Here is a 24,425-nt window from a genome sequence, read left to right as displayed (position 1 = left end):
GCAGAATCACCCCATTCACCATAATTCAATCAAACCACAGTTGTCATTGTTACCTTCATGCTAATATCCTTTCCTGGGGTCCAGAAAGTGTTGTTGACTTGTCTAAAGATGGACAGGTAACACTGACAATAATAATAGCAATAGCATTTATTAAGCTTCAAGTACAGTGTCTGACACCAGAGTAGATGCTTAATGAATACAAATTGTATTGAGCACTTACTGTGTGCCTTGAGTGACAGTGTTGGATCTAGTAACAAGGTCTCCTGTTTTTCCCACTAACTGAAAGTAGGTCTTATATGATAGGCTGAGGAGATAATGTTGTTTTTAAAATGCAGGTTTTAATATTTATAAATTGTAATAACATTACAAACTCATTTCAGAAAATTAGAAATCCATACAAGCAAAAAGAACATAAAAATTACCTACAACCTCTTTCTATTCAGAGGCAATATGGCAGCTTCCTTAGTATATACACTTCCGGGTCCTTTTCTGTGCATTGATTATACAGAGGCAGCTAGCAGGGTGGTAATAGCACAGCTTGGAGCCAGACTGCTGGATTTAAATGCCAGCTCCACCACTTATTGGCTGTGTGACTTTGGGTGTATTTCATAATTTTGCTGTGCTCCAGTTTCCTTGTCAGTAAAACAACCAAACCAGGGAATACCAAGGAGAGAGAAGATAGGAGACAGACATGGAAAGGAATCTCCTTCAGAGCCTGCAGAGAGAGCCAACTCTACTGACAACTTGATTTCAGACCTCTGACTACCAAAACTGTGAGAGAATAAATTTCTGGTTGGTTAAATTGCCAAGTTTGTGGTAATTTGTTGTGACGGCTGTACGAAACTAATACAAGCTTAAAAAGTAAACTATAGCTAAAAGTCTTAAAATGAAGAAGTAATCTCCTATTCCCACCCCCTCCTTCAGCTCACTCTTCTGGAACAATTACTTTCACATGTTTTTAAATGTTTCTTCTTTTATCTACTTCCAGATTTCTAAATGATTTGTGTGCACTGTTATCTCTTGAGGCATCAATTTTAGATAACTTCTTTTCCCTCTCTCCTCCTGCTCTAATTTTAACTGGTCACTCTCTAGGCCTGTTGCACAGTTGTTATCCTGGGAGTTCCCTTTGCTGTCATACTGGGAGTTCCTTTTACCTCATTTCTAAGTTGGATTTTCTCTTCCTGGATCCCATATCTTCTTTCTTGTATACTCCCACATTTTTATGGATCACAATCTTTAATATCTTACAATGAAAGAGTATTTAAGAGAGAAATTTTTTGAGACTTAAATGTCTAAAAATATTTTTGTTTTCCCTTCATATTTGATTGATATTTTGCCTGGGTATAAAATTCAAGGTTGAAAATAATTTTCTTTGACATTTTGAAGGCAGTGCTCTATATTGTTATCTATTATGTACATATTTTGTAAGAATAGGTTACCACTGGACACGTGTTTTTTCATCTATTTCATCCATATTGTATATCATCTTTTTTTTTTATGTCAATAGATTCATGTCTGCAACAGCACTTACAATTGCTGTGGGTCTTTTTTCACTTATTATATTCGTTTCTTCTATTGGGAGATTCATGTCTTACAATTCTGGGAACTTTTCTTGTATTTTCTCTTTGATACTTTTCTTCCAACTCTTTTATCTATTCTGTGCTCTGGAGCTATTATTAGTTAAGTGTCGCACCTTCTGAATTTAATTTTTTTCTTATCTTTTCTTTCCTAATGACCTTTCTGTTCTACTTTCTAGGAGATTTCCTCAACTGTATATTTCAACTCTTCTGTGAGTTTTTAATTTCTGCCACCATATCCTTGCTATTTATTTTAATAGATTCCTATTCTTATTTCTTGGAGACTATTATAATATGTTTGAAGTTTTCTTCTGCCTTCTCTTTCTTTTGAGTTCCTTTACTCTGTGTGTTTGCTTAGGTCTCCAACTTTCATCTTAGAGGGCGTATCAGTTTCCTAGGACTGCTACCATAACAAATTACCACAAACTGGGTGGCTTAAAGCAACAGAAATTTATTCTGTCACAGTTCTGGAGGACGGAAGTCCAAAATCAAAGTATCAGCAGGGCCATATTCCCTGTGGAGACTCTAACGGAGAACCTGTTCTTTGCCCTCTCCCAGTTTCTGGTGGCTTTTTGACATCTCTTCACTCCACTCCAATCTCTGCAGTCATGTCACCTTGTCTCCTCCTCTTCTGTGTGTCTGTGTTTTATAAAGATATATGTGATTGCATGTAGGGCCCACCAGGTAAGCTTCTCCTCTCATGCTACTTGACCTAGTCATGCCTCGTGCCATGTAAAGTAACATTTACTCTTTTGCCATATAAGGTAACGGTCACAGATTCTTGGGATTAAGACGTTGACATATATTTTGGGGAGCCACCATTCAACTACTACAGACGGTTTCTTCAAATACCCTTGCTATCCAGTCATATTTTATATTGAGGCCGTAATATACTAGGTTCAACTCAGTGCACATGGAGTAGAATGGGAAGCGAGCAGACTAGAGAGTTTTACTAGGGTTATCAGGTGGCCTGCCAGTTTTTTTATTTGGGCTCCTTAAATGTCAGTAGTTGCTGAACTTTTCCTAGGGCCGTTCAGTTTCTCCAGATAAAGATCATTCAGTCTTTTGCCGGGGGTTATAAGTCAACTGCATGTATTCTGGACCGGTTACGTAGGTGTAGGTGTGTGTGCAAATCTTTGCTTAACCCCTGTATTTTAAGTAAGATGTCCTCATGTGTCTTCTTCAGTTTCTGGTGTCCCTGAGTCCAGAACCTTTCTGGTCTGGTTTCTCCACAGGATAAATCGTCTTTTCCAGTGGAAGTGGGAGTTGTTAGACTGCAAGAAGTAAGGAGGAGAACCAAGAGGCTTAACTTCTTAAACCAACTCCCTGCTGTCAGCTCCCACCTACCCTGGTCTTCCTGGTTTGGGGGGACTTTAATATTCCTACTTTTTTGGATTCTGAGGGAAAAACTTAGTGTGACCTCTGTCCTCTCAGCAAAGTTACTTACCAGTCTTTATATTGTGTGGTTTGGGGTTACTGATGTCTCTTGGTTTCATTGTGGATGGAGTTTGTGTTTCTGTTTCTTGTTCTCCTTTCAGTTTTGGGTGATTTTTCAAGAGACCTATAAAAACCGTTTAGATAGTAAAGACTCTAATCTTTTGTAATACTGTTGCAAATATTTTCCATTGGTAATATGACTCATAATTGTTAGTTACAGTTTTTTAATGTACAAATCTTAAAACTAGTATTTAGTCAGGTTTATTGATCATTTCCTTGATGGTTTTTGCCTTTGGTTTGTCTTTTTAGAAAGACCTTCCCCATTGCTTGATTATGTACTTACTCACTTATAAGTTCATTTAATCTTTTTACATCTACAGATTTGATACCTAAATCTTTAATATACCTGGAGATTATTTTGGCATAAAGTTTTGTCTTCTCCGTCTTCTTCTTTTCATTTTCTCCAAGTGGTGAGCTTCAGTGGAGAGTTTAATGAGCTTTAATGAGAGGGATTGAAGAGGAAGATGGAGACAGGATAGAACTATAGCAAGCTTTGTTTATTGTTGATTCTCCTATTCTGGTAATCCCTCACCTCAAAATTTTCCAAATCTTATTTACCTTCTTGGAAAAAAATAGTTTCTCTCTGAAGCTATTTTATTCATTTTCCTGTGAGTGTTAATTCTTATGAAAATAAGAGAAGAGTACTGTGAGCTTTTGGACATCTGTTTAACTCGCTTTCTGACTGATATTTTTTCTGGACTACTTGCTTTGAAGTCTCAGACATAGAAAACTGGGAATATTTTCATGCCTGAAGGCACCATAAGGGACAGATGTTTATAGGTTGTTGAAATCACTCTGTGGTTTTAAAATATTATTTACTCTTTTGGATGGATAAGACATATGCCCGTTCTAAATTCAGAAATATAAGGAGATACAGTGAAACATTTGCCATCTTCACTCTTACCTTCCTTTTCCCTGTCTTGCTGTCCTTCCTGTTCTATGCACGTACAGTGTATATGTGCATCTATCACTCACTCATTGCCTCCATTTTTTAAACACAAATGTTGGCACAGTAAACACTCTATTTTGATGTCTTGCTTTACTTAGCTTCACGATAAGTTTTGGAGGTTGTTACAGGTCAGCATGTGTAGAGCTGTCCTGTTCTTTTCTTTTCTTTTCTTTTCTTTTTTTTGCGGTATGTGGGCTCTCACTGTTGTGGCCTCTCCCGTTGTGGAGCACAGGCTCCGGACGCACAGGCTCAGCGGCCATGGCTCACGGGCCCAGCCGCTCCGCAGCATGTAGGATCCTCCCGGACAGGGACCACTGCGCCACCAGGGAAGCCCTGTCTTGTTCTTTTCAATGCTGGATAATATCGTTGGGGTCTCTCTAGATGTCAAACATATACAGTTATCTGTAATGGTCTCTTATAAGGCAGGGTGGTGGAACAGAAAGAACATGGGCTTTGGAGTCAGGCAGAACCTGGGTTTATATCCCCGTTCAGTCACTTATTTGCTGTGTAGCTGTGGACAAGTTACTTAAATTTTCTGAAACTCAGCTTTCTTATTTGTAAAATTAGGATGACAATAATACCTGCCTTTCAGGGAAAATGTGCCAGAGTTGGCATTTTATTTTGTCATTTTAGAACCTCCACAGAAGCCAATACCTCCTTTGTGGAACCGAAATCAGCGGGAATCAGATTATCTTGGTTTCCCTGTGACATCCAGTAGTAAAGGTTTCTTAATTTTCACACCTTTGTTGTGGCTCAGCTGCTCTCTCATTTTCTGCTTCTCTTCTCAGGCCTCCTCTTAATCTCTTCCTGTTAAACACTGATTGCTTCTCTCTCAGGATTTCCCAGTCCAGAAAGGCAGAAGGGAGAATTCAGTTGACCAAGCCAATCACCACTATGGCTCTTTGAAAAGAGTTTTCACGTGAGGCCACTTCACGCGTGGCTAGCCTGTTAACACTGATTGCCCTTGGGTCAAGGGCCCATTGGTCCAGTGAGGTATGGCATAGGGCCAGACAGTTTCTTTGGAGGGAACTTTGGGTGTGTTAGGTACTGCATGATCTGCCCACTTGAGGAGATTTGCAGTAACCTGGCTATAATTTAGTAGCCAGTTTTGGTGAGGAACATATTTTCTCTAAGTAGTTTTGGGGGAAGGTAAAAGTAAGAGAAGCACCTAAGAGAAAAGGCCCAAGTAACCTGTTCACATGTGAGGCAGGGATTTTAAGATGCTTGTCACCCAGTGGAGGCTCCAGAGAAGCAAATGTCCCTCCCTTGCCTTAACTGGACTTCTAGGCTTCTGAGCTCTACATAAGCCAGGTGGTCAGAAACTACAGATCAGGGACCATGACTATAAAAACTTGGGCAATTTTTTAATCTTGGAGGATTTTGCCATGTTTGTTTGGGGAAGTTTGCCTTATCTGTTAGTTTCATTTTTATTATTAAAACCTCATGAAAGAATAAGGACTTGTGAGCTTATCTTCAGGGCAGCAAGAAGATGTGAGGTCAGGGAGACCATACTCATCCTGCATTTAGTCTTAGATGGAAGGATCCCCGAGATACAGAGCAGCTGGTTAGAAGGGGCTTGGATGAAAAAGGAGGTCAGGCTGAGTCCCTACGGCTGAAGTGAGGAAAGACAGAGAGATATCGAAGTGGCAGCCTGATCACCTGGGCCGAGCCTGAGAAGACCCATGTGGTGTCTTCACAGCACCCCATGGGGAGGTGATGTAACTTTCATCATGGTGGCAGTCTGAGGGGACTTTGGTGAAAGTCCTGGCATTGCTTATTTTCCTGTTGTATCTTTTGCTAATGACAGGATGGATGCTGGTGAGACCTGTATGATGAGGGAGTCGTGTGGTCAGTGGCTGACTTGATAGCTGGGTTGGCGTCTTGGCTTCCCAGTACTTGGAACATGGTACATAAATGTACCATGTTGAGCCAGTGAATATGTGGTGCTCTGGTTCATCACTAGCTGAACATGAGGACCTGCTCAAGATACCATCAAAATTTGCCTGACCTCCTACAACAGGACACTAAGAAGCCCAATTCTGGCTCTTGGAAATGCCATGAGCTAGTAGAGGAGGAAGTATTCCACAGGCTAATACTGATACTTGTTCATTTTTAAGCCCCTACTAAGAGCCAGGCACCTAGGTAAAAGTAGGTCCCGTTACTGTAAGGTACAGATGAATTTCTGTTCTTATTGACAGGGACCCACAGATGATGTCTACTCAACATCAGAATAGCCGGTTGATCTAGGCAAGAAAACCAACCCAACGCTTTCTTTACCACCATCCAGATAAAATCAGCCTGTTTACTGTCTGATGCGCCCTCTCCCACACATTCCCCTTGTCAATCAGTGATACTGTGTGGCTACTGTGAGTGTTAAGAAATCAGGGTTGATTTCCTGGGTCTACAGGACAGTAACGGTTGCCATTTTCAGAGTATTTCAGAACAACTATTTTGCCTGTATTATCTCATTTAAAATGAGGTAGGTATTTTTACCCCCAATTTATAGACGAGGGAAATAAGATTCCACAATGCTAAGGAAATGCTCCGGGTTTCACGGCTAATGAGAAGGAGGAGCCTGAGTTAACTCCTGTGCATAGCCTGTGTGTTCTTCACCACACACACTGTATCCACCCCTCAGAGCGAGGCCTGAAACAAGCCATGATCCTGAAGGCAGCTGGGGCCTTTAGTATGGTGCTCTGTGACCAGTACAGCTGCAAACCCTTTCACCCAACTCCCTCTGGGGAATCTTGGACACTTGGGGTTACCAGGTGTCTCCCCAGTAAGCCTACTGCTGCCCACAGAGCATCTCTCTTAACTTTGCATTTCTGTGTTTGATCTCAATGTTTGCTCTTTTAAATTTTTAGGCATAACTTATGTTCAGTAAAATGCGCATATCTTAAGTGTACAGCTTGATGATTTTTCTTATTTAGGTATAGAACCTTGTAACTACCACCCAGATCAAGCTCTAGAGCATTCCTGGCATCTCAAAATGCTCCCTCATGCCCTCCCCAGGAAGTACCTCCCCAGGGATAACTACTACTCTAGCCATGCCACCATGGATTAATTTTGCCTGTTTTTAAATTTTGTATTGTTCTTGAATTCCAATTAGTATAGGGGTCTAAATCTTAGGCTACAAACTCAGGTATGCCAAAAAAAAAAGTGTGAATTAACCTATTCTTTTTCTTTTTTTGTGTTTTTTAATTTATTATTGAAATACAGTTAATTTATAGTGTGTTAGTTTCAAGTGTACAGCAAAGTGATTCAGTTATACATATATATGTGTATATATATATATATATTCTTTTTCAGATTCTTTTCCATTATAGGTTATTCCAAGATATTGAGTATAGTTCCCTGTGCTAGACAGTAGGTCCTTGTTGATTACCTATTTTATATATAGAAGTGTGTATATGTTAATCCCAAACTCCTAACTTATCTCTCCCCACACCCCCCATCACCTTTGGTAACCATAAGTTTGTTTTCTATGTCTATGAATCTATTTTTGTTTTGTAAATAAGGTCATTTGTATCATTTTTTTAGATCCCACATGTAAGTGATATCATATGGTATTTGTCTTTCTAAACCTATCATTTTTCTAACATCGAACTTAATCTCTATTCTGAGCTTCCCATTCTACCAGTGGCAGAAGCTGTAGGCAACTTAATGACAACCCACTTCAGGAGAGCCTTATCAGTTCAGGATTTGGGCTGCTTATATAGTTGCAGGGTGCATTTACACAGTGCCAGAACATTGTAGAAAGGGGCATCTGGCTCAGGCTCACCGTGGTCATTCGCATCATGGGTCCATGCTGGCACCTCCTGGAGCGTCTGCATTCCCATCGGTCTGTCTCTTGATCATCAGCCCCTTCCCCACTGGCATCAACTGAAAGTCGCCAGTCCCACCTGGTTCTGGCCATCAGTCCTTGCTGGTCATTTTGCATTTTCTCTGTTCTGTTTTCAAGGCCTCTTCAGGCCTGCCAATCCTCTCAGTATTTCCATGTCCCTCTCAGGGGCAACACAAGAAGCATCCATTTCCTCTCCTGTGCCGATCAGGAGCTGTAGAGAGCTCGGAGCAACTGCCCTAGGCCCGCTTTGTCTAGAAACAACACACTGCAGTTTCTCTTCTGCTGCTGCTCTACTGGCCTTCTGCTTTTCTGATTTCATCTCGGCAGTCAGGGTACATGTTCTTTTGTTCTCATATCCACAGCCTCTAAGGGCTTCCAGCATCCCCCTTACTCTGGAGTTCTGGCCTGCATTGAGACAGAGGGATCCTCCCAGGGACCCATACCTGCTTCTCACTCCATTACTAGACTCCCCGTTTCTCCTCTCTCTTTCAGGCCTGAGAATTGTTATTTCCTCCAGTGTGGGAAAAGCTGACTCTTATATTATCATCCATTCTCCTATTTCTACTGTTTTGGCATAAACTTTTGCACACACTCTTTAGGATTCTAGATTTTGAAGGTCAAAGGGCCCAGTTATTACCACTAATCGGTATTTCAAAACTATTTTTCTAGTGTAAGTTCTAAAAGTGTATTTAGAAACACAAAAGCCAAAATTGTCTTCTTTCATCTACCCTTTCATCCTTCCCTGAGTAAGTAAGCCTGGAATGCCCTAGTTGCTGTTTATAGATCGTGGAATAAGGAAGTGGGATGTGGGGTTTTAGCTGTAATACAATCCACGTTGCTACCAGATTCTGACTTTTTCTGCTACCTAACTACCACAAAGTACTGAGTATCTGCTACGTTCAAGGCACTTTGTGAGATGCTATCAGGGGGAAATAAAGATAAAAATTGTAAATATAGATCACATTTAAGTAGCAATTTATCATGTTCTTTCCCCTACATGATCCCATTTGATATTGACAGTATTTCTGAGAGTGAGCAAGCCAGGTAATACCCTCCTAATGAGCCTGTAAGGTGGGTTTATTATTCCCAACACTTTCCAGATGAGGAGACTGTGGCTCAGAGAGAGTCCAGCTCATCAAGTGGTGGAGCTTTGATCTGGGGTCTAAGCCCAGAACTTCTGGCTCCTGTACCTGCCTCCATTTACTACCCTTGAAGCCTCAAAAACGAGGATTCCCAATGAGCTTCCAGACCCCAAGGCAGGATGTAGAAATTGAGAAATTTCTGGCTCTGAAGGAGGTGGACTTCATAGAATGGGTAGGATTTCAACAAGTGGCAGTTGAGTTTGGAGAAGCGTATTCCAGGCAGAAGGAACTTGTAAGCAAAGACTTAAGGTTTCACCTTCTCTACCTGCTACCCCACCTATTGCAGCTGTCTGCATTCATAGACCTGCTTCTCAGGACTTGGCTCCTGCTTAGGTACTTTCTTCTGTGCCCTACACACGTGTCCACACACACGCACACACACACATGCACACATACTCAACTCCCCGACATCCTGAGCCTCAACCACGTCCCAGACACAATCATTCTATTTAGTCCTTACAATGATGTCCCTCCCTGGCCTTCACCCTCTCCCTGGGCTGAGTCACTAAGCCGCAGCTGTGACTTGCCCCTTGAATCTTAGTGTGACCCACATGTATCCCCTTGAATCTTAGTGTAGCCCACATATATCCCCTGTTGCACCCTGCTAGCCTGTTGGGGCCCCCGCTATGTCCTCCGGGAACTCAGGGGCTGTCTGTTGCCTGAGTCTCTACCAAACTTGCCACACCCTTGGGCACTGCCCCTCCCCTTTCCCTCTGATTCCACTTCTGAGGTAGGTGCACCTCTAAGTGCCCCAGTCCCCCAGCACCTGCCCCCCTTAGTGAGTGGGCCTTTTGCAGGTCTTAGCTCCTTCCTTTCCTGCCCACCCTGTATAGCTTCCAGGAACTAGCAGACCTTTCAGTCAAGTCTAGAGGAAGAACTGAAAGTCTGGAGGGAGCAGAGGCCATCCGAGGGGTGGGAGAGTGTATTCCCACAGAGTCAGAGGCGGGTGTCTGGCTTGAGAGGGAGGGAGAGGCAAAGGTGGAAGATTAGGATCAGTGGTAATTTACAATTTGTATGAAGACCCCTCTTTAATACCAATACAGACCTCACAAAAGAATGGCTTTACGTTTAGTATCTATTGTCTGGGAAGACAAAAATAGTGACAAAAGTTCACAATGAATTCAGAAACACTCTCAGATAAATTTGAATTTTATTCATCTCATCGACAGCTAACACACTCTTCACATATACTGATTTGTTGGGACTTGAAGGTAAGAATATCAATGTCTTTATAGACCCTTTGCAAGAACTCCAAGGCCACGTAGGGACTATGGTCAATGGAATTCCTGATTTGGACCAAAATAGTACTTCAGTTATTCTGGAGTGGAAGGAACCTCTAGTGAGTTGTGGAATTACAGTGGTGAAGTTCTTTAGGACGCCTGGTTTTGGAGAGCATAAAGGGAAGCAGAAGAGGGGCAGTAGAGATGGGGAGGGAGGGGTGCACTCTCTTTGAGGCAGACATTTCTCATGGGAACTGCAGCCATGTTTCAAGTGGTTTCTTTCATTGTATTTTTAGTCTCCCTGTTAGAGTCAGGTGCCTGGGTGTAAATTTTTACTCACATGTTCTCCCAAATAGGAAGTTGACTGTTGCCATTATCTATCATCACTCAGCTTTAATAAACAAGTTCATGTGTCATTGGAACAGGCTGAGACAGAAAACTTATCCTAAAGTCCTAAATAATCTTAAATATGAAGAAGCAAAACCAGGTTTTTTTTTTTTTTTTTGCTATACGCGGGCCTCTCACTGCTGTGGTCTCTCCCGTTGCGGAGCAACAGGCTCCGGACGCGTAGGCTCAGCGGCCATGGCTCACGGGCGCAGCCGCTCTGCGGCATGTGGGATCTTCCCGTAACGGAGCACGAACCCGCGTCCCCTGCATAGGCAGGCGGACTCTCAACCACTGCGCCACCAGGGAAGCCCAAAACCAGATATTTTTAAAGAGAACAAGTTCTTGTCCCCATGACTGCCCTGCACATCAGCAGTTTCCCAGCCATTGGTTGGTATCCCATGATGCTGCCCTACACAACCCTCGCACTCAAAAATGTTTTTGAAGCATATTTTGGAGGGAATGTAGGCAACTTGGAGAACTCCCACTCACCCTTCTCCTTATAAGGCCTCTTCAGACTCTCCTGGAATTTTGTTAGCTCAACAATGCAACAGTCACAAAGGCAAGGTGATGCTCAGTGAGAAAAATTAGCCAGGTGATCTCCAGTATCACTTCTACCACCTACCAGCTGTGTGACCTTGGGCAACACACTCAACTCTGAATTCTCTATTTCCTCCTCTGTACAAATGGCAATATTAATACCTACTTAAAATATATTCATTAAAAAATAAAATTTATTCATTAAACAAAATAATGGACGGGAAATTGTCTAGTACAGATCTTGGTACCTACTGGGTATCTGAAAAATATTTTCTTTCTCTCTCTCTCCTTCCCTTCTTTCTCTCCTTTTGCCAGAGTTTGTGCTAGGTGCTCCTGGAAATAAAAGCACACGGATGACCTAGAACCTGCCCTTGAGATACTTGACCATAGTACAAGGCAGTACAGTGTTCTGCTAGAGGGGCGAGTGAGTTGCCTAGTAGAGCCCAGAGGAGGGAGGAATTGATTCCATATTGGGCAATTGAAGAAACCATGAAGGAGGAAATGGCTTTTCAGAAAGAACTTCATGAATAGGTAGGATTTCTCCACTTCTTTTCCCTTCCCTTCTCTTCCATTCTCCTTCTTCCTTCTTAACCAAGTATCGACCCAGAATTTTAAATGTCCAGAGGCAGGGAAGGCTCAAAGCACAGTCTGATTAAGACTCTGGCTCTGTGTCTTTCTGGTCCTTCAGGTTGGCTCTCCCTCTTGTATTGGCTTTGTCCTCTGGGTGGATGGATACCAGAGAGCCACCCAGTGTCTCCTGCAAACACAATTCCCAGAAAAATGTCACATGTGCAAACAAATGTTTGCATACAATGTAGGGGTTCATAAACTCTCTGGAGCATCCGTTGGTCCCAGATCTAACAACTCTGAATGAAGGAAACAGCCCTGTAGATAAAGTGATGGCCATGGTACTCAACTCTTCCTTCCTTTTGAGGTATACTTAAAAGGGGAGTTCTCAGTTGCAATTAGGATAAGCTATCCTGAGTCCTTTCTTTAAAAGTGGGGCCCCAGAGTCAGACTTGCTTGGGTGAGGAAAGCAGGATTTTAGCAGGTAGTAATGAGGGACAAAGGTAGTCCTGGCTGAGGAAATGGTGTGAGCATAGAAAGGCACTGTGACAGGTGAGCTTAGGGCTATTTGGAGAAGGTGAGTAGACAGGTGTGACTCCATCAGGGAGAGTCCCAGTGCTGACTTAGAGCCACACTGGGCACAGCTTGAGGGGTAGGAGTGGACTTTCTCAGTCCAGGCAGTGGAATCACTGAACTGTTACATAGTGTTTATCCTAGCTGTAACTCTACACATTCCATGTGATTATTTGATTCCTGCTTGCCTCCTGCACCGGTCTACCTTCTCAGATGAGCACAGGCACTGTGTCTCTTTCTGCTCCCCTCTGTACCCCCAGCCCTGGTTGAGGGCCTATGATCTAATAATGTTCAATACATATTAGGGAAAAGAACAGGTGGACGAATGGTTTCTGAGTGGGGAGAGACACGTCTGGGTCACTGTTGTTCACACGTGGGAGCTTTGGTACTTGATTCTATTCTCCTTCCTTGTTCCCTTCTTTGCTCATTGGTGTTTATCACACAGGGGTAGCAACTGGCATCTTATCAGCCAGGCCTTCCTCGGTCTGGACAGATCAGACCATCTGAGTTTTCCAGTGAAGTGTGCAAATGACCCTGGGCATCTGCCGAGCCCTTGTCCTGTGCACACACTATTTGACCGGAGGCAACTTGAAATAATGTAAAAATGTGCATTTTTGGACTGAGAAAGATTATTTCAAATTTTAGCTCTGCCTCTCATTGTAAGTCTCTGAGGAAATTACCTCACTTCTCTGAATCTGTTCCTCATCTATAAAACAGCAGTGATAATAAATACCTACTTTATAGTGCTGTTGTGTTAAATGAGCTGGTTAGGCTGGCTCCTAGTATGTGCACTTTTTTTTTTTTTTACATTTTATTTTATTTTCTCATTGTGTACTTGAAAATCACAAGAAAGTATTTATTTTATTTTTTCCTGATTTTAAAAGCAACTTCATGCTCAGTGTAGAAAACTTGGTCTGTACAGCAAGGTCTAAAAGACAAATTACTGTAATAACTTTATCTACAAAACTCTATTGAAATAACCACTATTAGCATTTTGATGTATTCCTTTCTAGTATTTTCTCTACTTGTGAGAAATGTCATTTATTTTAAATAGATAATTCCTCCACATGGCACCCAATTGGGGTACAAAAAGGTAAACAGTGAGAAGTAATTCTCCCTGTCTACCCTCACTCCGCCCACCAGTTCCACTTCCCAGAGGCAACCTTGTTACCAGGTTCTTAGGGGGCCTCCCAGGGCCAGTCTACATATTTAGAAAATCTCTTTGATTTTCATATCATCTTTTTCTCAGGCAAATGCTGGCAAGGCGTACCTGCCATTCTGCTCTGGAGGCTGCCGTCTAAGTGAGTTCCCTTTCAGCCCTCATGATGTCTCTGTGGGCAGAGCCGCAGAGGGCTCTGGTTACAGCTTCTGAGGGCTCAGCGAGCCTTGGTCTCGGTTTTATATTTTTACTCTTTGAACTGAAAATCTGCAAACAACTAAACAGGTGTTAGATTTCTCAGTCTCAACTGTTTCCTCAGTTGCTCATGCGAGGAGCAGATCTGCAGGCCGTTGGGGCCAGCTCACAGGGTGGTCTGAAGCAGAATTTAGGCGTTCTGCAACATTGACCATCAGGTCAGTGTTTTCTGAATTGACAATTGAAAAGTGTGGTCTGACAGGGTAAGATAATATTTTGCAATTGGGATTGATCCCCCCATATTAGGGACGTGTGCCCCCTAGAATGCTCTGGAGTGAAGAACAAAGCCTAAGTCAATATGGTCCACCCTCAGACCAGTCCTGTCCCCTCCCTTCAGGACCCATAACCCTACCACCCCCAGCTCCTGTCATTAGAGTTTCTCCTCTGCAGGCTGCACCCTCCCACTTGGTCAGGCCGGCCCATCTGTACTCTCAGTAGGCCCCGTCTTCAGACCACCCCTCCCCAACAGGCCCTGTCCCCTCAGCCTCCCTCTTTCCATCCTTCTTCTAACTGATCGAACCAAGAACACTGACAACTTGACCCTCTAAAGGGCCCAGTGGACAAGGAGGGAAGGTAGGAAGTTAAACTCTTTCAAAGCTGAGCTCCAGAGAGCAGCAAATAGAATGGACAGGTGCATTTGAGACATCTCATCTGTAAAATGAGTATTAAATAATATGATGAATACAAAAGGGCTTTGTAAGCTGTAAAGTGCTATATACGCATATGGGACTCATATTCTTATGAAGATGATGATAATTTAAAAATGTCATGGAAGCCAATTTTACAAATTAATTTTTTATTACAAAAGTGTTACTTATTCATTTTAGAAGATTTAAAAAGTATATAAATAAACAAAATAAGAAAAAAAAATCTCGGAACTTCCCTGGCAGTCCAGTGGTTAAGACTCCATGCTTCCAATGAAGGGGGCACAGGTTCAATCCCTGGTTGGGGAACTGAGATCCCACATGCTGCACTGCTCGGCCAAATAAATAAATAAAAGAAAAAAGGGAAAAAAAGAAAAAAAAAATCTCATAGTGTTATTACAGAGTGTGGTGCCTTGTATTATTTATACAGTATATTCCATCTATTCCTATGGGACCTGTTTCTGTGGGAGGATTATTGTTGCCTTGACAACAAATTTGCCCTGTGACTTACTCTGGCCAGTTAAGTGTGAGTGGAAATGGCATGTGCCACCTCTCAGCAAAAGTTTTAAGAGCCTTTGTGTAGTTTGCCATCTTTTTTCTCCTTCTGTCACAAAACTGGCATGTCAAGAGCTTTTCCATCATCCTTGGTCTTGGACTGAAGCCCTGTGAGCCCTGTAATGTGAGTGAGAAATAACATTTATTGTTGTGAGCCCGTGAGATTTGAGGGTTGTTTGTTACTGCAGCATAATTTGTCCCAAGATACCTGATACACAGAGATTAACAACTGTTAATATTTGGGTTTATATCCTTCAGTCTTTTTTTATGCCTATATTCAATATATATTTTTCTTTATAAAAAGAGGATCATAATGTATGTATGATTTTGTGAAGTGCCTTCTCATTTCACCTGAAAATATTTCAGTATATAGCTCCAAAAGATGAGTTTTCTTTAAGCATAACCACAACATGGTTACCACACTTACAATTAATAATAATTGCTTCCTATCACCAAATGTTGGTCACTGTAAACATTTCTCTTCTAAAATTTTGTTTAAGTCAGGGATCCAAGTAAGCTGCATACTTTGTAGTAGGTTGATATATCTTTTAAATCTCTTTTTGTGCTCCGGCTCTCCCTCCCTGCCCCACCCCCCTTTTCCTCTTTCCCCTTTTGATGTATTTGTTGAAGAAACTGAACTGGTTGCTCTGTAGAGTTTCCCACAGTCTGGGTTTTGCTAATTGTATTCACGTGGTGTCATTTAACATGTTCCTCTTTCCCCTATGTTTCCTGTAAGTTGCTGATTAAATCTAGACACTTGATCAAGATTCAGTGAATGGATTTTTCAACTCAATACATTATGAACATTTTCCATGTCATTTACTATTCTTCTACAACGTGCTTTCTTAATGACCATACAGCTGTCAAAAATATGAATGTATTTTCATTTATTTAGCTAGTCCTCTACTTTGGGTCACTAAGGTTGTTTCTAAATTTTTGCTACTACACACGACTCACTGGTAAACCTCCTTGTGGACTAGTCATTTTCTGGCCTGATTTGCTGCCCTTCTGTTCTCTTAGTTCCTGCGGATGGTGGACGCCTGTGCGAGCTTCCTCACAGAAGCCTTGAACCCAGAAAACTGTGTTGGAATACTGAGGCTGGCAGACACACATTCCTTGGACAGTCTAAAGAAGCAGGTTCAAAGTTACATCATCCAGAACTTCGTGCAGATCCTGAACTCCGAAGAGTTCCTTGAACTTCCTGTGGATACCCTGTACCACATCTTGAAGAGCGATGACCTCTATGTGACAGAAGAGTCTCAGGTGTTTGAGACTGTGATGAGCTGGGTCAGGCACAAACAGTCAGAACGACTCTGCTTGCTCCCCTATGTCCTGGAGAACGTGCGCTTGCCGCTTCTGGACCCATGGTACTTTGTGGAGATGGTGGAAGCGGATCCTCTCATCAGACAATGCCCAGAGGTCTTCCCGCTGCTACAGGAAGCCAGGATGTACCACCTTTCTGGCAATGAGGTGAGTTGATGATGAGAGATGCCGTATATAACCAGCGAAGTGAAGGAATTAGCAGACCTCCCAGAGATACAGGTGAGACTGGCTCACAAATCATTAGGGCATCAAGAAGTAGATGCTGTAGATGTTTATAGTTTGAGTCAGGCAGTTCCAGAAGCCCTGGATCTCTGATCTGTAAAATGCCGATAATACTACATGGTAGACAGCTACTGAGAGAATTAGGTGAGATCTGGAAATCACCCAGCACCATGCCTGGCACATCCTTCCCCTTTCTGGTTGTGTAAGGGTGGGAGTTTGGTGGGGGAGACACACACATGAAGGGAGTGTGCCCTGTCCAGTCGCCATTCCACAGGGCTGCTGCTTTCCCAGTTTGTCCACTCTGGGGAAACCTTGAGACTCTTATATCTCCCCTGACATTACCTAGGTTCAGACTCTCATTATTTCCTTCCTGAACCTCTGAGAATTCCTCAAAACTCAGCTTTCTGCCCCCAATCTGGCCGCCCTGCAATTCATTCATCAGCTGGGTGATCTAAAACTCAAGCCTAATCATTTCACTCCTGGGCTTAGCCTCTTCACTGGCTCCCCACCACTTTCAGGATAAAGCCCACACTTCTGCCTAAACTCTCTGAGCCTGGTCTCTTGCTCGCTGCTCTAGTGTCATCTGCAACCTCTCTCTCCTGCTACAGTCTGAGTGTACTGCTTGTAATTCCCCAAAGCGGACACGCTTTTTCAGCCTTCAGGCTAATGCAGGTGCGGCTCAAATGACTTTTTCCTCTTCTTCATCTAGTTAACTTCTGCTCCAGCTTCAAAACTCAGTTTAGGCATCACCTTCTCCAGAGGCCTCTGTCAGTCTCATAGCACTGGAGTATTGCTCTGTCATAGCACCAACCACTGCATGTTAACCGTTGAATTCCTCATCTGTAAATATCTCTAGACAGGGAGGTTGTTACGGTAGGAAATATGTCTTATTGGACTTTTCATCCAGACCTTAGGAGAGTCCTTGATATATAACAAGGGATTGGTTAATGTTTGTTGAATGAATAAATGGGTACCAAGATAGTGAATAAACATATCACTTGTATCTACCTGGTTCTCCTTAACAATTCCTGAAGAAAGGTTGTATTCAGAACTTTATAAAGACAAGAATAGGCTTAGTGGAGAGGAACAAAATAATCATTAAGTAATGATAGAGGGGCAGTTTGTTACGTTTGTACACATGAACAGCCATACGTGTATACCACTATACAATGGTTCTGAGGTTGGCTACCAAGCCTTCTTCATTAGGCCATTGGTAGAAATATTAGCCAAAATAGTTTAGGAATTGTCTTTCAGAGGCCCCTTGGGAGCCCCTTCTTTTCTGTCTGTCCTTTTCTAATTCTGTGTTGTCCTCAGATCCATTGTCACTTATTCACTCTGCAAACACATCCTTAAATATTTGGTAGAATTTATCAGTGATGCTATCAGAACCAGGAGGAATTTTTTGTGTATGTGAGGTTTTAAACTTCAAACTACAAATTGTATTTCTTTAATAGCTATATAGATACAAGAGGCTATTCACATTATCTATTTCTTCTAGAATGAGCTTTGGTAGTTTGTATATTTCAAAGAATTTTCCATTTCATAGAAGTTGCTGAATTTATTGGCATAAAGTTGTTCACAGTAGTCCCTTATTATCCTTTTTAATATCTGTAGAATCTGTAGTGATGTTATAGCTCTCATTCCAGATATTGGTAATTTGTGTCTCCTTTTTTCTCCTGATCAGTCTGGTTAGAGGTTTATCAATTTTATTGATTTTCTCAAAGAACCAGCTTCTGGTTTTATTGACTTTCTCTACAGTCTTTACATTTTCTATTCCATTTATTTCTACCTTAATCTTGACTACTTTCTTTTGCTTACTTCAGGTTGAATTTTCTCTTCCTTTTCTAGTTTTTTAGGGTAGAAATAAAGGTCACTAATTTGAGATTTTTTTTCTAATATTGCCATTAGTGCTATAATTTCATATGCTATACTTTCATTCTTCACAAATAAATCCTGAACACCAACTATATGCCAGACATGGCACCAAGCACCATAAAACAGTCTCTACCTTACTAAACTTATGGTCTTTCAGAGAAGACAGGACACTAAGCAAATGAAGGGTGATAAGCAGACTGATAGAGAAAGACCAGATAACCACAAGGGTCCTATGCTGGATATGTGGGTCACTGGCAGTTGGCTCAGCACTGGGAAAGCCCTCATATTCCTGAAGACAAGATCAATCTCTGCAACTGCTCTCAGTTCAGCATTTAAAGTACAGTCTTGGGGCTTCTCTGGTGGCGCAGTGGTTAAGAATCCACCTGCCAATGCAGGGGACATGGGTTCTAGCCCTGGTCCGGGAAGATCCCACATGCTGTGGAGCAACTAAGCCCATGCGCCGCATCTACTGAGCCCGTGAGCCACAACAACTGAAGCCCGCGCATCTAGAGCTTGTGCTCCGCAACAAGAGAAGCCACCGCAATGAGAAGCCTGCGCACCGCAACAAAGAGTAGCCTCTGCTCGACGCAACTAGAGAAAGCCCACGCACAGCAACAAAGACCCAACACAGCCAAAAGTAAATAAAATAAAATAAATAAATTTTTTTAAAAACTAAAAAAAAAAACCAAAGTATAGGGTCTTGATCAACTGTACTTTCAACATTCTTGCTATTTTCGTTTCTGCTTCCCATTTCCTAACTCCCTGAAATGCAGGTGATAAAGGCTTTCCTCTTATATAAAATGTCCCTACTATGTCTTCTGCAAAACTGCTGCTATGAAATATCTGCTCTGCCTTTTGTATTTGCAATGGGGTGGGGATGGGGGAGTGGGATTATAAGCTTTGGATATAGGAGGAGAGAGAATTCTGATAACTAGAAAATGTCAGGAACTTGAGCTCCCAGTCAGGCAGATCTGGGCTTTAATCTTGACTGCACAGTTTACCTACAGTGTGACCTTGGGCAAGCTACTTAGCTGCTGTAAGGCTCAGTCCTTGTAACATGGGGAAAACAATATCTACCAACTGATAGAATTGTTTTGAGAATGAAATAAGATAATGAATGAGATGTGCTAGCACAGTGTCCGGCATATGTTAAGTGCCCCAGAAATAAAGACTGTTCCTATTCTCACTCAGTTCTTTATGGTACTCTATCTCCCACAATCAAGCATTTTCTTTCTCTGAGGCTAAAATCTCTCTTTTCATTGTGTCCTAGTTTTTTTCTGCCTTATTGCCCCAAATCCTGCTCAGGGCATTTTCTCATCCTCATTTTATAGTCTAGGTAACTGAACCAACCAAACATTGTGATCTCTGAGTTGTGTCTCATTGCTAGTTGATTCCCTGAAACTCCCAGCCTTCTCGCTGCTTGTGTGATCTTGGCTTTATTCCTAATGACACTAGTGTAAGCCTGGAGGATACTCTGTGAACACATTTCTCCTCCTAACCTTCCTTTCCCAAACTTTAACCCTGCTTGTCCTATCATTATCTCTCCATTTTAACCTTGTCCCTCCTCTGAGCTCATGGAGGTGGTAACAGAAGGAAGTTTTAGAACCCTAAAAGCAAATGTCAACTTACATTTGATTTAGGAGAAGTAGCTGGTACCTTCATTGGGAGAGGTCTTTTGGGGCAGAGAAAGTTACCCCTTCATTTCATTGCCTCCTAAGTCTCCAGGGACCAACTTGATCTATACCAAAGGCTGCTCTGATATGTGTGCTGTCAGGAGGACCTACTCCTGAGGGCAGCGGGGCAGAAGCTCACCCTGAGGAGCTTTATCCAAGCAGTTTGGTCACTTCTGTTTGGTGCTCTCACATAGGTTCTTTGGACAATGAGTAATCAGTAAGGGGAAACTTTTTTGCTCTACTTCTAACAATCTGAAAATAAACTGTGTAGGCCCTGATGGTTGCATGTGATTCTTTGGCAAACACTTACTTCCGTGTGTCTGCAACAAACTTGCCCATCTCTGACTTCAGATTGGCGTTTGTCATGCCTTTGGGGTTAATATTTTGCAAAACGTAGCTGAACTTACAATTTGGTAATGGTGCCACCATCTGGCAGTCCTGTGGTTCCGAGTTACAAGGCAGGTCTCAATACCCAGCCAGTCCCATCAACTAGATGATTGTATTAGTTATCTATTGCTGTGCAACAAATTATCCCCAAACAGCTGTTTAAAACAACAAACATTTATTATCTCACAGTTTGCAGGAATCTGGGAGTGATGCAGCTGGGTGATTCTGGCGCAGGGTCTCTTCTGAAGTTGCAGTCAGTCTGTTGGCCGGGGCTGCAGTTAGTCATCTCAAAGCTCAAACGGGGCTGGAGGATCCACTTGCAAGTTCCCTCGCAGGATTGTTGACAGAAGTCACTTCCTTGCTGGCTGTTGGCTGGAAGCCTCATCTTCTTGCTACTTGGGCTTCTCCATTGCAGCTGTCTTTCTTTAGAGCAAATGACCCAAGAAGGACTGAGAGAGCTGTCAAGATGGAAGCTGTAGTGCCTTCATAACCTAATTTCAGAAGTGGTATACCAACACTATTGTATTCTATTGGCATAGAGATCAACCCAGGAACAATGTGGAGGGAACAACATAGGATGTAAATGCCAGGAGGTGGGGATTGCTGGGGGCCATTGTGGAAGCTGGTTACCACAATGATCTAGACTGGAAAAAAAAGTCTTTATCAGGTCCTGGGTTAACTAACTTGCCCATTCATTCATTCATTCATTCAGCCAACATTTATGGAAACCCACAAGCTCCAGGCACTGTTCTTGGTGCTGAGGATCCATTGGAGAAAAGGGCTATCCCTGCCATCAGGGACATTAGAATAAATTACATGAGGGTGAAAAGCGCTGTGATAGGGAAATTCAGGACTGTGGGAACAGGTGTGGAAAGGCAAGAATGGCTTCCTGGAGGAAAGAACAAAATGACATTGAAAATAATGTCAAGTGGCTTACAGGGTAAGTGGTTGGGAAGGTAGTGTGGGCAATCGAGGACAGATAGTATGGGGAGATGCAGACAGCAGGCAGGAATGCAGGCTTCAGTCAGTGGGAGCAGAGTCTTCCACAGGCCAGGACTCAGGACCGGGATGCCAGCCCTGGGAGTCAGGAGTAAGATCATGGCTGGTTTGGTCCCCTGCTAGTCAGCAGGCTGTTGATGCAGGAGAGCAGACACTATGAATAAGATGGGGGGGGGCTTCAGAGAGGAGGCTGAGGCTTGGCTCTCAGAACCAGAGTAAGGGTCACAGGGAACCAGTTCTGAGAAGCTAGTGCTGTCCTCTAAGCATTGCCCTATAATCCCTAAATCCTTCCTGCAAGAGGACCAGATGGGTGCTAGAGGTTGTCCCTCAGCTGTGGGAAGGAAGGTTTAGAGGCTGGAGGGAGAAATCTCAGATCGGCCAAGTTTGTCTTTGGTGCCAACTCATTGCTCATTCCTCTCCTACCAGCTTGGTTTTCTCATAGTGCCTCCAAGTTCTCGGGACCACCCCTTCCACCCTTATCCCAGCTGGCCTTTCCACTGTCAGTGGCCTCGGTCTCAGCCCATTGCCCAGGATTTAAACTGCCACACACCTCCTCTCCTTTCTGCTGACCCATAAAGGAGAGTCCTGCCACATACTTGATGGCCATGGTCTGGCCTCAATAACTGAGGATGCAGCATTTACTGTATCTGACTATTGGCACAGAAAAACAAAGTCTCTTCTGGGAAAGTAGAGGTTGGGTGTTGGCTGATCTGATTACATGTGACTATTGATTGGATTCACCACTTGTGGACTCAGGTAAACTGTTTGTCACCATCTGTGGGCAAGATTGAAGTTCCATAATCCATATTAGGTCAGCTTAACCTTGTAGGAAAGAGTAGCTGCTTTGGCCATGTGGGAAATAGGTGCTGCTGCCTCTCTGTCTCCCATCAGTTCCCCTGTAGAACCTTCCCCATCAAGCCCAGGGATGGCTGGAACCAGGAGGAGGGCAGCTCTCCCTTTTCATTAATTACAACAATATGACATCTCCCACCACTCCTACTGCCGTGACTAGCTGTGGAGGGCCATGCGTGTGCCAGGTGCTCTGCTCAGTTCTCTACATCACAACCTCATGAATGCTCACAGTGGCATGGTAGCATAGGAATGATCACAGGAATTTACAGAGATTGTGTTGCTTCTCCAAGGTCACATGGCCATCGGTGGTGGAACCAGGATGGAACTCTGGTGTATTTGACTCTAAACCTCTGCTCTTTCAGCTGGGTTCAGATATCTGTGGTATGGATTTCTTTGCTTGTTCAAGGCTCTGAAGGGTCATATGCTTGATGTTGGGACCCAGTCCCCCAACCTCCTTGGACACATCCTTGCTCCCTTTTGGTTCTTTTCTCCTAAGTCTCTGGATGCTCTTATGTGCCCTCAGGACTTCTCTTCCAGAAAAGGCCTGGTAGCGAGCAAAGTCTGGGATATCATCAAGAAACTGAAACCAGGGGGGAGTGGAAGGTGGCCAGAAATGAAATTCCAGGATTCAGTGCTTCTGACCAAGCAAGAGGGAAGAGGCAGGAAAGTGCATTTGATGGTAGACAGACCTGAACTTCTTAAAAAGTAGCAAAATCTACAACCGATAACCTTTATTGAGTACCTACTATACATCAGGCCCTGGGCCAAGCACACTAAATATATTATCTCATTTAATCCTCATGACAAACCTATGAGGTTGTTACCACTAAAATTTCCATTATACAGAAGAAAAACCTGAGGCCCAAGGAGGTGAAGTCACATGGTCCTACGGTGGCAGAGTTGGGAATTGGGCTCTGCTCCTCTGGCTCCACAGCCTGAGCTCTGAACCACTGTACCATTCTGCCTTTTTGTACTCCCATTGATTTTCCAGATCATTTCGGAGCGCACCAAGCCCAGGATGCATGAGTTCCAGTCTGAGGTGTTCATGATCATCGGTGGCTGCACGAAGGATGAACGGTTTGTGGCAGAGGTAACCTGCCTGGATCCCCTGAGGCGCAGCCGCCTGGAGGTGGCCAAGCTCCCCATGACAGAGCACGAGCTGGACAGTGAGAATAAGAAGTGGGTGGAGTTTGCATGCGTGACATTAAAAAATGAGGTCTACATCTCAGGTAAGCAGAAGCCATGTGATGCCAAAGCCAGCCCCCAAGGCACTACATGTTTTCCTGAGTGAGAGACAGGCAACCATCCCAGAAGAATTACTGTGGATGGCACTGATCTAGCACTAACTGGGTCAGGATATGGAAACCAGGCACTCAGATGGTCTTATCATGGAGAGTGAACCCTAATCCTTGAGCAGTATTGTAGTAGGAACTGGGGGAGCAGGCAGATAGGACTTCCTTCATGGAAAAGGAAGAAGGGAAGTGGTACTAGAGTTTATTCGGTGTCTGCTATAGGCATAGGACACTGAGCTAGCCACTGGGAATACAGTAATGGATAAAAATGTCTGCTCTTCCCCCCAAATCTGACCTCTCCCCTCAAGTTTATTAGGTCTTACTTTTAGATGCTCCAATAGCATCCAGTACTTTTTCATTTCTTACTTCTAAGTTGTTTGCTTAATTGTTTTTAACTGCTCTATGCCTGTTTCCCATTAGTCCTTAAATTCCATGAATCAACACTGTATTCCCAATACCTAGCGCTGTGTCTGGCCATAGTAAATGCTCAATAAATATTTATTAAATGATGTAATCTCTACCATCTTTACAGCATAGTAGATGAATTTACTCTTTGGTAGCAATTAATTATTGCCTCTCACATCAACTCTATAAGGTAGGTGATTTTAATCTCCGGATTACAAATGGAGAAAACCGAGGCTCAGAAAGGTATGGAACTTACCTAAAGTCACACACTGGTAAGTGTCAGGCAGGATTCCAATCCGTGTTCTCTGAGTCTCATGCTCTCCCATGACATTAAAAGCCACCTAGCTCTTCTTGCAGCACCAAGGGAAAAGACAAACATCCCTTCCCTTCTCTTGGAGGTTTTCTTTAATCTGAACTTGTTTTGGAAAGAGCTTATTCCTAGAGCTGGTCTCCTCCAAGATAAAGGGCAGGTCAGTTCTTCTTTGAGTCTA

The 24,425-nt window shown here is 43.0% G+C and overlaps 1 protein-coding gene across 3 annotated transcripts in view; it reads left to right on the top strand.

Moving 5' to 3' along the window:
- The window catches only part of KLHL6 (kelch like family member 6), a 60,670-nt gene that overhangs the window by 22,254 nt on the left and 13,991 nt on the right, over positions 1-24,425 (top strand). For all 3 annotated transcript variants that reach the window (XM_067738195.1, XM_067738196.1, XM_067738197.1), the window contains exons 3-4: positions 15,927-16,376; positions 23,229-23,466. In XM_067738195.1, coding sequence (XP_067594296.1) covers positions 15,927-16,376; positions 23,229-23,466 — 688 coding nt within the window. The remainder of the gene's footprint in view (positions 1-15,926; positions 16,377-23,228; positions 23,467-24,425) is intronic.

This window comes from Pseudorca crassidens, chromosome 5 (genome assembly GCF_039906515.1).
Source record: "Pseudorca crassidens isolate mPseCra1 chromosome 5, mPseCra1.hap1, whole genome shotgun sequence".
Classification (NCBI taxonomy): domain Eukaryota; kingdom Metazoa; phylum Chordata; class Mammalia; order Artiodactyla; family Delphinidae; genus Pseudorca; species Pseudorca crassidens.
The sequence above is the reverse complement of the archived record's forward strand: the minus strand, read 5'-3'. Positions and strand labels throughout refer to the sequence as shown.